Consider the following 14,651-nt stretch of genomic DNA (forward strand, 5'->3'; position numbering starts at 1 on the left):
AACTCTGCTGGTTGTTTGTGATTGAGTGTAATGTCTCTGTGCGGCTAATGTGGATTTTATGTAGATTCAAAGGAAAACTCACATGTAAACTGACAGAACAGTTCACGTGCAGGATTGTAGATGGTCACATGGTCAAGTGAAGGCATAAAAAGGTGCTACAGATAAGAATGAAGGGTCAGGTGCTACATAGTGATGTTGACACCAGCCTTTATTTACTGAGAACAGAATAAGAAAATCAAAAATATTTTCAAAATAAATTACACAGTCAGGGGCGTATCCAGAGGTTGGGCATTGGGTGGCACCTGCTCATTATGGGTAGGGGTTGTATACACATAAACAAGCCAGAGGATTGGTTAGTTTTCAGTTTAATAATATGATCCTTTAAATATACATTTTTATATCATAATAATCAAAATTTTATTTTTAGTGTAACAAAATAAAGGCAAACATGCATTCAGAAAACTAAATAATGTTATTTAGGCCACCAAAACAAGATTTCTATGATATAAAAAGTGTAAAAGAAGTGGCAACACATATGGAAGATTTTTCTTTAATATAGCCTACAAGTTGGGGCAACAAAGGCAAAAAGTAGAAACAGAAGGAGAAATCTTTTTTTAAAATCAACCATAAACATATTGTTTATGGGAAAGACTAGAACAGGACAGTGTGAGGGATATCAAGTGTGGAACAGTCTGTCTAAAGATGTGGAAAATATTGGCGAGTTGAATTAAAACAGCAGGAACATGGAAATAGGGAACTTTAGACATTTTAATAAAAGAGAATGGTATATTAGATGTATTTGCACCAAGTAAGCAGTAAAAACCTGCCTATTTGAGGATATTAACCCCCAGAAAATTAAGAAGAATAAGAACCAAAAATTAAATTTTAACTGATAACTAAGAAAGGAGAAGAAAAAGTAGTTTGGGGTTCAGTGGCAGGAGTAAAACAGGAGAACTGAATATCAAAGCATTAAAACTTAGCACAGCAGTTTTTCTGCCAGTCGACCTCCATGGATGATTATTTAACATGGCACTTATGTGACATATACACATATATACAGTCATCTGAAAAATAAAGTTTTGACAGGGAACTATGCAGTTCTGTGTATAAACCAATACAACTTTTAGCAACAACAAACAACAACAAATTCAAGTTGTTGTAGAGGATTTTGGGGCAACTCTTCTTACCGGCGTTGGTTCATGTAAATGCGGACATCAGTTTAACGGCGGGTCTCTTAAGGTCCCACCACACAGCATTTTAATTGGGTTGAGGTCTGGAGTTCCACTGGGCCACTGCAACACCTTTCAAACAATCTGCCTTAGACTTCATGGTGTGTTTGGGATCATTGTCCTGTTTCAGCCAAGCTCTAGCTGTCAGGCAGGCAGCTTGCAAACAAGCCATATTTGTTCAGTTTTTGTTTTTTTTTTTTTTTTTTTGTTGTTGTTTTTTTTTAAATTATACTGTTATGAGGTTTTGTGTTTTTACTTTTTTGGGGGGGGCACACCCATAGACGTTAAGTATAAAAGCTAAGTGACTTTATAATGGACTTTTTATGGGGTCATTAAATAGAGCTTGCTTTGCTTTTTGAAGTCTTCCACCATTTATCCAGGCAAGGAGGTGGCAGTAATACACCTCGATGCTGGCTGTCAACCGCCGTAAAAAATATAGGAAGTGGAAAAAACGGACGGTTGTATTTTGCTCAGGCACATCTCAGCTGGCATTGTTTGGGGTCCTCGCTGGAGGCTCGGCGCCAGTCTCCCCGGCAGTCGCAGTAGAAGTAAATACGAGCAAAAGTCAGAAAAAACTGTCAGAGGAATCGGGGTGTTTAGGGACTTTGGACCTTCAGGCGTCCAGCAATGAATCTGGAACTGCTCGGTAATGAATTAAGGATGAATATCTGTTTTCTGTTCACGTTACTGTTCGTACGGCGCTGTTGCTTTGTACCTATTATGGTTAGCATCGTAAGTTAGCCTAGCATGTTAACAGCAGTCGATACGAGTGCTTGTTAAAATCTCACAAATAATTAGAAACATGCTGTTAAGGTCTCCTAAAAAGCATATTACAATGGTGCTTAATATATGAGATCATAAATATGTAGACGTAAACAGCTGGAAGCAGTAGACGTAGTAGGTGGCTAATGCTAGCTTCACATAGTGTGTTTGAATTAAATAGGTCTTCATTTTTAATTAAATTTTAGACTACAACTGTTTCGATAAGTTTTTTGGGTTTTTTTTCTTGTAGTTTCTTCGCATATTAAGTCGACATCGGACTTTTACTTGCTGGCTTTTTTCCGTTAAAAAACAAAACAAAACAATACAAACTGATGCACAGAGAGTACTGTCAACATTTTTGGGGGAAAAAAAACATATTCACCAAGAAATTACATCAGCTTGACTATAGGGATATTTTACAAATATAAAAACAGGTTTAAGCTGCCATTCATTCGGTTTTAACTGTTTTCGATTTACAGTATGGTGTAAAAGTATCGATACAACCCTTAGTCCTTTATAATTTGCTTCCAATGAATAAGACCTTGTTGTGATATTTTTAAAGTGGTCCTGAGCAACGCTTCTCCAGGCTTTATAAAGGGCTGTATGAAGTTTTTCTCTGGATACTGGCTGCTTGTCCACTCATTTTCATTTTAGTTCTAACTCACTTTACTTACAGGCTTTTGCAAAAATACATTCATTGTTCCCATTTCTTTAGTTAAATTTACAGAAAATACAAATGTTAGCACAAGTTACTAAAAATACCATACATTTATGTTTGTCTGTTTGTTTTTTGCACCAACAAGGTACATTTGCAATAATGGATTTTTATAACCCATATTTTGGCATGGTGTGCAGTGTGTCAATAAAAAAATTTCAGGAGTCTGGACAAGTAGAGGGCCTTAAAAAAAAACCCTCATCTACGACAGATTAGCAGCATCTGAAAGTTATGTCCGTAAACAATAGGAAAAAATCGAGCAAGACCTGACATAGGACCTGAGAGATGCGTCTGGTACTTCAGTTGATCAGTTTTCTGACTGAAGTCTTATCAGAAATGGTCTTCGTGGATATGTGGCTGCCAAGAAACCATTCTTAATGAGGTAGAAAAGGCTGCTGTGTGCTAAGAACTGGAATGAAAATCGGTGACAATGGGCCTTATGGAGTGATGAATCTAAATATACATTATATTTAAATCATCATCAATATATGGTGGAGGAAGAATAAGGGAGCTACAACAGCAAATGTCTACAGCTATGTGTAAAACATGGTGGAGGCTCCATCATGGTTTAGGCCTGAATTGCAGCTAGAGGTGTTATGGAGCTTGTCAAGTCATGGAATTATGAACGCAAAAAAGTACCATCAGATTTTGCTTAACCGTGCAACATTAATCGGCATACCATTGGATTAGCAATGACTTCATTTTCAGCATAATCCCAAGAACACCTCCAATACAGTAGAAACACCTGGATAGAAGAGCACACAATGGAACACCATCAGTCATGGATTGATTATTATTCCTGAAGACTGCTCAAAGAAATTACAAGAAAGTTTGTCTAAGAGAGTTCAGGCTTTGTTCAAGAATAAAGATAGCCATGCCAAATACATAAATAAGAATAGTATGAAATAAGGATAGTATGAACTTGTACTTGTACTATGTTTTAGTACATAGTACACAAAGTACTATGTGCACGTCCTTTTTGTCCTAGGCAGTTGTAATGAAGTCTACATATAAAAGTTTTGGGGCTAGGTGTGGTTTGGTGAGAGAGAGAGAGAGAGAGAGAGAGAGAAAAGCGAAATTGATATATTAAAAATAATAAATAATAGAATAACCACTCTCATTATTGGGCTTGTCTGCTATAAGCTTCACAGAAAGTGTGTAATGTGTTCAAGGGCTGCTTAGGATAATTAGCATGATCTCTATTCTAGTTCCTGTTTAAAAACTCTAAGCAGTGAAATGAAGGGGTTTTCTCTGATTTGCAAAAAAAGAAAAGGAAGCAGGGTGTGCAAATCATTTGACTCCAATAATAATTTAATCCTTAAAACATTTATGCAAAGAAATTTGGATCTATAGGACCTTCCTCGGGCCTTTCCGGTAGCCATGTGGTGTGCAAGTCTTTCTTAGTTTTTTTGTAACTGTATTTCATTTAATATGTATAAATTAATTAAATTTAATTTAATATGTATTTAATATTTAATTTTACTTTATTTGACTGACTGTGAGTCTATGAGAATGAAATAATGAGTAGTAAGTAAGTAAGTTTTTGCTCAAGCTGTCACGTCTTTGTTATTAATCGCTCTTTCTGTTCTTCTCTCAGAATCGTTTGGGCAGAACTATCCAGAGGTAAGCCACCAGTTTTTAATACACATAAGCCAATTTTTTTTTATTTTTTTTTTTTCTCTGAAAATCATTGAAACAGCTGTATGAGTGTAATTGAATCTTCTAATTTTGAGTGGAGTCAGATTTGAAGCCTTATCTATAGACTTAAGATTTATTTTTGCCATTGTTTGTAAATGTCTGTTTTGATGACAGGAGGCAGATGGCACTCTGGACTGTATCAGCATGGCCCTCACCTGCACCTTCAACCGCTGGGGAACCCTGCTGGCTGTGGGCTGCAACGACGGTCGCATCGTCATCTGGGACTTCCTCACACGAGGGATAGCCAAAATCATCAGCGCACACATCCACCCAGTCTGCTCTTTATGGTGAGACCATGTTGTTTGTTCGTTTGAGTGGATACAAGTGAGGGAACCACATTCAGTTTTAAACTCAACATTTCCTGCATTCTGATAAATTTTTATGGCTTTCTGATGGGGGAAATATCTTTATTTATGCAAAGGCAAGCAAAAAGGTGAAAAATGGGCTTTAAGTGACTTTAAGTGAGGTTAAGAGTTATAATTTCTGCTATTTGAAGTGACCGTTTTAGTCACTGTTAAAGAATTCCTCATGGTTTTTTTTACATATGTGCAGCTGGAGTCGAGACGGCCACAAGCTGGTGAGTGCCTCTACAGACAACATTGTCTCGCAGTGGGATGTCCTCACGGGAGACTGTGACCAGAGGTTCCGCTTCCCCTCACCAATCCTGAAGCTTCAGTACCACCCCAGAGACATGTGAGTGACCTGATAGTGTCATTCTGTACACATTACCAGAGTTGTGTAGTTTGAGGTTTGGCTGTGGGTCAGATTTAAAGAGCAGTGATGCTGATTATGGGCTTTGTCCAGTGTAATCAGTCTTCAGGGTAATGATTGTATGCTAAGAAGAAGTGATGTATGTTTTAGGGACAAGGTGCTGGTGTGTCCCATGAAGTCAGCGCCAGTCCTGCTGACGCTGTCAGATTCCAAACACGTTGTCCTGCCTGTGGATGATGACTCAGACCTCAACGTGGTGGCAGCCTTCGACAGGCGAGGTGAATACATCTACACTGGCAATGCCAAAGGAAAGGTAAGCTTCAATGTCACTTTAGTCACTGTATATGTTTCATTCACATCAGCGCTTTCCAGACGCACTGCCGAACTTCTGTTTGTTTTTGTTTTGTTTGTTGACATTACTCAGCTCTAACATTCTGATGGGGCATTAAACAGTCTCAAACCTTCTCCTAAAGCTTTATTTATAGTACTTCATTGATCTCCACCAGATTGGGTGATGCCATTGTTTGCATCTCCTAACCTCATTTTCACATCATTTCCTGGAGTTCATGTATGAAAACAGCTTGATTAAATTCTGATATTAACACCTTCACTGTTCCGGTGTGTATGTTGGGCGAAATCACATCCGAGCTGATAAAATAATGAGTGAATACTGAGCTATTTGCACATTTTCACCATTTATATTTCATACTCAAAGCAGTTGTCATCCCATGTTTCTGATGATTTTCTTCTCCCTCTATCTGCTGTTACAGATCCTGGTGTTGAACACAAACACTCAGGAGCTGGTGGCTTCATTCAGAGTCACAACAGGCACCAGTAACACCACAGCCATCAAGTCCATTGAATTTGCACGAAAGGGCAGGTGAGTGGTAGCAGGAGGGCTTTCTGTATCTAACCTGGAGTGATGAACACAGTCTGAAGATCACAATCAAGATAATTTGTTCCGGTTAATTTTTGGTTTTCAGTCTTCTTCACTTATATTCTGCATTCTGTGGGTTTAGTCCCTCTTGTTAATGCTGAGCTTTTCTCTCTCTCTTTGTACATGTGTCCTGTTTGTTATGCAGTTGCTTCCTAATAAACACAGCAGACCGGATCATCAGGGTGTATGACGGCAGAGAGATCCTGACCTGTGGCCGGGACGGTGAGCCTGAACCTATGCAGAAACTTCAGGACTTGGTAAACAGGTACATCTATGGAGATACATTTTTGGAATAAAAGTCGTGCCTGTTTAAGGAGTGAATGAACCGGAATAGTTTTGCAGAGGAAACGGCAGTGGTTGATCTGGCATGCATTCTTTTGGTATGCCAAATGTTTGTGTGGAATTAAAAGCTCTTTCAAATACTGTCGGTAATTTGATAGCCTTAAAATCTGATTTTCAGGGTTGGTGTTGTATTTTGGAACATCACCTTTGTTTGTTTACATGTCTTTATACCCTCCATCTGTGTTTCCTGTGTTCAGGACTCCATGGAAGCGATGCTGTTTCTCAGGGGATGGTGAATACATTGTGGCTGGTTCAGCAAGGCAGCACGCCCTCTACATCTGGGAGAAAAGCATCGGTAACCTGGTGAAGATCCTGCACGGAACCAGAGGAGAGCTGCTCCTGGATGTCGCTGTAAGTGCTCTCAACACTGTGCATGAAGATTAAAACACTCAGTTATGTTGGTCTATTTTCAGTTACATTGAGACATCGCATATTTTAAAATGACCTTTTTTAAACAAATCTTACCTTTGACCTCTTTCAGTGGCATCCGGTCCGTCCCATCATTGCCTCCATCTCCAGTGGAGTGGTGTCCATCTGGGCTCAGAACCAAGTCGTAAGTGGACAATAAGCATGAAAGCTGAATGAGCATGAATAAACAGCGTTAATCTCAAGTGTTTTTCCTCTTATGTTTGTTATACTTAGCTTTAAATATTCAGATCCACGACACATATTTAAACTGTGGTAATTTAAGCTTTAACGACTTAACTTGGTGCCATTATTGTGTGAATGTTTTGTTTGCCTGCAGGAAAACTGGAGTGCTTTTGCTCCAGACTTTAAAGAGCTGGATGAGAACGTGGAGTACGAGGAGCGAGAGTCGGAATTCGACATTGAGGACGAAGACAAGAGCGAACCCGAGCAGACAGGTAAGTAACAGGTGCAGCTTACATATGGCCTCACATACTGTGCAATTATTAATTTGTGCAGTTATGACTTCCTTTAGTTTTGTTTTTCTAATTCTTAATTAGAGCAGGGCAATATGACCAAAAATATTTATCACAATATATATTTGAAAATTTGCGATAACGATATAACTGACGATGTAATTGATGCGAGACAAAATACTTTACAACTCCACAACTTTATTAGTGCAAAAAAAACCCCCATCAATATATTTTCACTTAAACAAGCAGCTGTTTTTTATGTGCATTAAAGCTATATAAAAATGTAACAGTTCGTTGCTGACAGTTTAACCAAAAGGCATTTCCAGTGGAAATGTGCTGACATATCCTCAGCATAACCATGTATAATATCCACAAAAGTTAAAAAGGTGCTTTGCAACATGAAACTGCAGTAAAAAAACAGTCAGATAAGTCTAACTTTACTCAACTCATTCTTCTTGCTTCCTCCATTTCTGTACCATTGATTCATTAATGCTGAATTCTCTCACAGCTGCTCTATTCCCATGTTCTACTGCATGACTTGAGTTTAAAATCCGCTTCATACACACGTCTCTTAACAGGTGCCATTTTGGGGTCCTTATACACACACAATACGGTAATATTATGTTGAAGCACAGTACGTATTACTCCACGAGGCTCCTGACTATGGTAGCTGCAATGCTCCGACAGTCCATCAAGCGGCGCTGCGGCTTCGTAGCTTACCAAAATCATACTGCCCTTCTCATTCTCCGTCGCCGTCATGCTTTTTCCGGCATGTGTGTATGAAAACAAAGGCACTGCGCATGCGCGTTTTACCCATATTCTATCGCGATATTTCATTTTCATATTATTGCCTAACATTATACCGGTATTATCGTGAACGGTATGATATGGCCCTGCCCTATTCTTAATTATTAAATGACTTCTGTTTTAAAGCTTTTTTTGTAACATCTTCGCTGATCACGCAGTGGCTAGATTAATTTACAGTCTTACTCCAAAAAAACTTTTTTTCAGATGATCTATAGCCACAACAGCGATGGCAGCTTTTCTGCATGAGATCCATACAATTAAACATTGCATCATAATGTAGAGATGAACTTGTGTCCACATTACAGGTGCAGACGCTGCAGAAGATGAAGAGGTGGATGTGACCACTGTTGATCCCATAGCTGCTTTTTGTAGCAGGTGAGAGCGCTAACAAAGAGTAGAAGGAGATATCATATTTACAAAATCCGAAATTGCCCAATCAAATTCTAAGTACCTATTAATAACTGGTAAAAAGGAGGCCTTCCCTCCAACTGTCATGAACGACTTGCTCCTCTTTATAATTTTGAAGGATCTTACCTTACAATGTAAAGTACCTTGGAACAACCGTTGTTTGAAATTAGCGTTGTATTAATGAAATTGATCTGAATGTCAGTGGAAATGAAAATCTTGGTGGTTTCGTCAAATCTTCCAGGCTACCCTCATCTCATCCTTTAACTCATCCAAAACATTTAGTCTTAAGGGTTGTGTTTTAACTCACCTCCATGTTTTAAATGTAACATTAAAACTGGTTTAATCATCAGTCCTTTAGCTTATAAATCAGGATGACTGGAACCTCTCAAAAATCTATTTTAGCCATCTGGAATGCCTTAAAAGATCCTGCAGGTCTCTAACACACCAGGAAGATGATTATTGTCATAAATGTAAGTCTAAAAAAGTGAAAAGTCTTATCTGTGTTTGTGTTATTTAGTGATGAGGAGTTGGAGGACCACAAGGCCCTGCTGTACCTGCCCATCGCCCCCGAGGTTGAAGATCCAGAGGAAAACCCGTTCGGTCCCCCGCCAGACGCCTCAGTTCAATCTGGAGCTCCAGAGGACACACTGACTGGTGGTGATAAGAAGCAGCGCCAGCCTTCATCTGAAGGCGGTCCAGCCAAGAAAAAAGCTCGGACCACCACCATTGAACTGCAGGGGGTGCCCAGTGATGGTGAGAGAGAGGAGATAAATTGTTGGTGGTTAAAGTTACAAAAAGAAAATTTCACTTCTTTTCAAGAAGTTATAACATGGCCTTTTGTCTTCTCTCTCCTCAGAGGTACACCCCCTACTGGGTGTAAAAGGGGACGGCAAGTCAAAGAAGAAGACAGCAGGCCGACCCAAAGGCTCCAAAGGTAAAGACAAAGACTTCCCCTTCAGGCCGAAGCCCTACAAGGGTGATCGGCCCTCCTTTCCTGTGGTGCCCGATGCCCTGGGCAGCTCTGGCCTGGGAGGAGTAGGAGGAATAGGAGGAGGAGGAATAGGAGGAGGAGGAGGGCTGAAGGGCAGAGCAGAGGGGGGCCAGGCCACAGGTAAGCACGCTACCACCCATGATGATGATGCTGCTGCTGCTGCTGCTGCTGCTGCTGCCGCCTCTGAGTCTGGGAGCTGTTAGCCCTGCTAGTCTGACTGATGCCCTACCAGCCTGGCCTGTCTTCAAAGCACCCCCACCCCTACCCCTGTACTGCTTCCACCCCTCCAACCCCAACCACACAGCTCACTAACAGAGACCCACCTGTTATAAAGCCACAGTCTGGAGGTTAGAACATGTGCTCATACCTAACAGTCTTTTTAACATTAGATCCAATTCAGTCTGAAAAGATGACATCAGCATACTGTGATTACTCCATACACACCCATCTGTCATAAACACTGAGAGACTTCGTCTACAGGAGAAGAACTGTCAGATTGAAAAATTCCCTAACTTTATCCTGAGATCCTAATAAAATTCACACCTTAATTTTTTTAAAAATAAAAAACAAACAAACAGATTTCTAAGAATTAGGATGATCTCTCCAGTTGTCTGTTGTTGACCACAATCTAAAGACCTGTGAAGAGCAAATTTGTCTGCAGACACAATAAACTGATGGATGCTTTGGCACATCATTTTTGGGGACTACATAACAAACGTCTCCAAACCCGTCCAGCAGGTGGCGGTACTGCACAAGTTAAATTAGATCCATGTGTTGGGAAAGTGGCCTTTTTGTAATGGGTGTATGTGTCCTTAAAGCTGTGAAACTATGGGGCAGAGAGCCACTGTAGGTGATGCAAGGAAGATAGTTGAAAATAAAATAAGTGAGAATGAAGTGAATTTAATTTTAATTCTTTCATCTTATATTATTACCTTTTATTAAAGAAAGATAAACAAGACTTTGTGGACGCTATTAGGCTGACCTCTAGTTCTGGTTTACAAAATTTGAGGGCAATGGGGCCTGAATTTTTCCGGTGTTTGAAGTAGTTTGAGAACCACTGCCTTAATGCATCATCTGTATATTGGAAGGTATTTTTTCTATGATATTAATTATAATTATTTAAGCTATAACACATTACCTGTGGTGTGTTGTGAGCAAGACATTTCTCTCCAGTTTGTGAAGCGTTGATGTGTTTGATAGATCACATGGTCAACTTTAAAACATATATTGTTAGGTGCACTCATCTGCTTGTTTTCTCTTAAGGATTTCTTAGGGACCCCTCCACTGTGCAGGCATAATCTACATTATGTTTGCTTGATCCTGACATCTTTGGCTTTTGTAATACATATCAAGTAAATTCATCAACACAGAGAAGTATTTTTAACGTCACAGTTTTATTGCATTGTTTAGCTGCTCAGCTTTCACATCAGCCTAACTGCGGGGTCACACTGGGCACAGCTGTCTTGCTTTCCAGCTGTCAGAGCTGATCACACCCACTAAAGATAACGATTTTACCAAAAAATTTCCTGGAAATTGCTCAGTGCTTCTCATTGCTTGAAACGATTGTAAGGTCTGTTCAGCTTCATCAAGATGCACAGAGCAGGTTAGGAGGGCAGGAAGTCAGGCAGAGGAGTGTCATAGAGATGCAGGTGGCTTTTCAAAATAAAAGATGATGGATGCTATTTGATGGATGGATTAAAACTGCGTTGGAGATGCACACTGTGTCTAGTCCAGGGCTAAGTGAACAAATTCAAACAAACACAGTTTGTTTTTAATTAACTGAACAGGTTTGGTGAAAGAAGAAAACAGACATGTTCACACCTTGTGCGTTTTAAACTACTCTCTATGTTGGAACCTATGAGACAGATGTCTTTTTGTTTTGAGGTACATACCCTGCAGTTGCTTGAACATAGGTAATCAAAGTCCCTGGATTATTTCTTTGTGCAGAACCTGAACCTGTTATTTGTAACGAGTGTGGGCTTGTGTGTTTGTGGACTGAATAGTGTGGGAACAGCTACGACAGTATCTTAGAAATGACACACTCGGCTGGCCAGGGATGAATACCAACCTTGAATTGACGTCATCACAGTGATAGGACCACTGCTGACATTTCCTCTAGCTTCTCTTTGGCCTAAAATGGGATCTTAGAGTTCAGCGTTTTGTTGTTTTTCAATAAATGAACAAAGTGGAAATCTGCTCCCAGAGTTTCGTCAGGCTGTCATTGTAATTCACTGCATTTCAGGTAAGAGAGCAAAGCTTTAATCAGCAGTTATCACAACTGAACTTAAGTTCGCGACAGCATTGTTCCAGTTTATCAAACAGCACATTGAAGTGGCTGCACGACAAGCGAGCATTAAAGGATAAATACATTAGTTTTCTCATGGGAACCAAAAACAGTGGCACACAAACTAAATACAGGAAAATGACCGAAACGTAATGCTGTGATCAGTCTTCCACAGATATTTGAAAAAGTTGACTGATTGTTGAGTCTTTCCCCACCTTTGTTATTCCTCCCCGACTGTGGCTTTTCACAGGTATAACCTCTGCTAACTGCAGCCTCGCTCAGACTAATCTGCCATCATTTAAATTTGTTGATGTTGGGCTGTGGTTGGCAGATGGGTGTTGACGTGCCCGTTGATGGGATGGGTGTAGCTTGTTTCCCTGGGGGCTAGCTGACTAGTCTACTTCCTGCTTGGCCTTTGACCCTCCTGCTCCCACTCCCGCCTCGCTCCTTGGGCTTTTCATGTGATATAAATGTTTGTCTGCAGTGTTGCTGCTCAGATCTTGAGGGTGTGAGTGAGTCTGTGTGTGAGAGAGTGAAAGAGATACCAGATGACGGTATACATTTTTTTTTTTTTTTTTTTTTTTTTTTTTTTTTTTTGTATGAGTAGCAGGTGATGGCTGAGGTCCTGTGATTCACGCTGGTCTCTTTCCCCACATTTAGCGGTTTGTGACTTATAATCACATTCAACAGATTTTTTTTTTTTTTAAATTTAGCTTCCTTTTTTTTGCTTTCACTCTTACAGTTGCTGAAACTGAACATTTCCTGAACAGATGTTACATGTCATATGATTAAAATCCTTGCACCGCTTCCAGGAAGCGTTAAAAAGTAGCCCTGGGCCTGTGACTAATTAATTTGTGTGTGAAAACATTTCTCTTAAGAAGTGTTTCAGCAGTCATTACATTTTGTACATTATGCTGAACTTATCAAAGGAAGTTCCACTCTTACAGGCCACACTGTGTATATTTTCACAGGAGGAAGAGTGAATCTACCAGCCTGTGTGCATTTACTAATTGTTTGAGAATTTAGATTAATTTAATCGTAGCCAGAACGTTTTTTTGTGTGTGTGTTTTACGTCCATGCTTCTGGTTAATGCTAAATCTAAACAAATATATGGTTTGTAGATGTGGAATATTTAAAATACTTTGTGCAAAAACACTAAAAATTTTAGATGACCGAAATATCTGAAAATAATTAACTTGATTATTAAATATTAACCAGTAAATTACAATAAAACTAATATTGCCGCATTCTCAATCAGGTGTTGCCACAGCTTCTTATCCAAATTTCTTTTAAGTTTTCCTCCCTTCCTGACTCAACCCTCCCACATTTTTCTGGGCTGTGGTCAGAAAAATGTCAGTCACACATTACAAATGACAGGACGGTGATTAACCTTCAAGTGACTGACGGTGAGTTTTTTTCTTCTGCAGGGAGTCTGGTCACACCGTCGTACAAACAGCACGACATCGGAGGGATGGACTGATCCAGCTCTGTGTGTTTATGGAGGAACATCAGCAGGCTCAAAAGAAAGAGACACAAATCCTGAAGTGGTGTACAGACTGTGAGCGAGCAGCCTGTTTGGTGTGCAGACTGTTTTTTTCCCCCAACCAGAGACCAGCGTCACAGGAAAACTCGTCAGCCCGGTTCTCTGACCGGACCCGTGAAGCGGCCGAGTCGTCACAGTAGAGGTCACACGTCCTCCGTAGGATTTCATCATGTATAGAACGTCTGTGTCCTGATAGTGTGTGCGTTGTCTTGCTTGTCGTTTTTATACGTATTAAAACATTCTGATTTATAAATAATGATTTGAACTTTGACTTTAATTTCAACTCTGAGCTTCTGGCTTGTTTTGAATAGCTCCTTACTGAGGATTGAAGGCTGAGGCAGATGAAGGTTTTCATGGGTGTCTGTTCAGTATCTGTCAGCCAATAACAAAAACTTTAGATGTACAAAACATGCCGACATGTTTGGTGAACAGCCGGATCTGTGTTGCAACAGCCGTCTAAGCAAACATGATTCAGCTAATCCAGCCAAAAGACATGATCCCTCCATTGTTTCCTGGGTCCTGCCAGTAGGACATGCCCCAAAACACCTTACCTAGAAGGTGAGCACTGTAGTCTTAAGCCATTCAATCTACGTGGGTTCATCCTGTAGGATGAGCAGGAGGCATCTGGCACTTTGTGGATTGTGCAGTGGTTGAAAGTGGAGGTCCTCCTCAGCCCCTTAAACATTTCCTTCAATAAATTTTAAAAATGAGATGATTTTACCAAGGCAGTCACGTGTCCATTTGTTGATCAGGGCCTTTCTTAACAATATAAAAAAACAGTACTATTGTTCTCTTTCGAAGAAATGGTGGTTTATTTAAAATTGGCAGCAGTGAATGGAAACAGTACAAAGAAAATTAAAGTCTAAAATAAACATTTCTCAGGTGGTGAGTCATCTGTGAAACACCCTGAACTGCACTACCTTGCTTGAAAGTGTTTGAGGATTAAAAACTTGCTGGCTTTATGGTAACACCTGTAACAGTTGATGCTGTGTTACATAAACTGTTGAATTGAATCACCGAAATAAAATGTTTTCAATTGAACAGACAAAATTAAATTTATGTGGAACTTGGTAAGACAAAAATACTATTTTCTTTTATCCCTTTTGCTTTCTGTCAGTCATGGGATTAGGAAAAATCATTAATGAAAATTCTGTGCAGCATAATAAAAACCTGACACCTGTATCTGAAAGTATGTAAAAACAACAACAAAAACAAACAAACCCCAAAACGACAACAACAAAAAACAAACTAAAGACATTTTTTTTAAAAAATATCTGCAAATTCACACGTGACAATCAAAACTCATGTGATTAGAGATCTTGTGTCTTTCCTGGCTACGTCTC

General features: G+C 39.7%; 1 protein-coding gene across 2 annotated transcripts; it reads left to right on the forward strand.

Annotated features, from left to right (window-relative positions):
- The first annotated feature begins 1,718 nt into the window (after nt 1-1,718).
- On the forward strand, nt 1,719-13,564 carry rbbp5 (retinoblastoma binding protein 5). 2 transcript variants are annotated; one of them, XM_031731497.2, is made up of 14 exons: nt 1,719-1,875; nt 4,304-4,329; nt 4,519-4,691; nt 4,957-5,097; nt 5,266-5,428; nt 5,886-5,995; nt 6,198-6,317; nt 6,592-6,745; nt 6,876-6,947; nt 7,140-7,257; nt 8,388-8,457; nt 9,008-9,243; nt 9,347-9,601; nt 13,193-13,564. In XM_031731497.2, the coding sequence occupies exons 1-14, from the start codon at nt 1,857-1,859 to the stop codon at nt 13,243-13,245; spliced, it is 1,710 nt and encodes a 569-aa protein (XP_031587357.1). In that variant the 5' UTR covers nt 1,719-1,856; the 3' UTR covers nt 13,246-13,564. The 2 variants fall into 2 exon arrangements, with proteins under 2 accessions (XP_031587357.1, XP_031587358.1); XM_031731498.2 differs by having other exon boundaries at nt 9,347-9,424.
- The last annotated feature ends 1,087 nt before the right edge of the window (nt 13,565-14,651 follow it).

The sequence above is a fragment of the Oreochromis aureus genome, linkage group 5 (assembly GCF_013358895.1).
Source record: "Oreochromis aureus strain Israel breed Guangdong linkage group 5, ZZ_aureus, whole genome shotgun sequence".
Taxonomy (NCBI): Eukaryota; Metazoa; Chordata; class Actinopteri; order Cichliformes; family Cichlidae; genus Oreochromis; species Oreochromis aureus.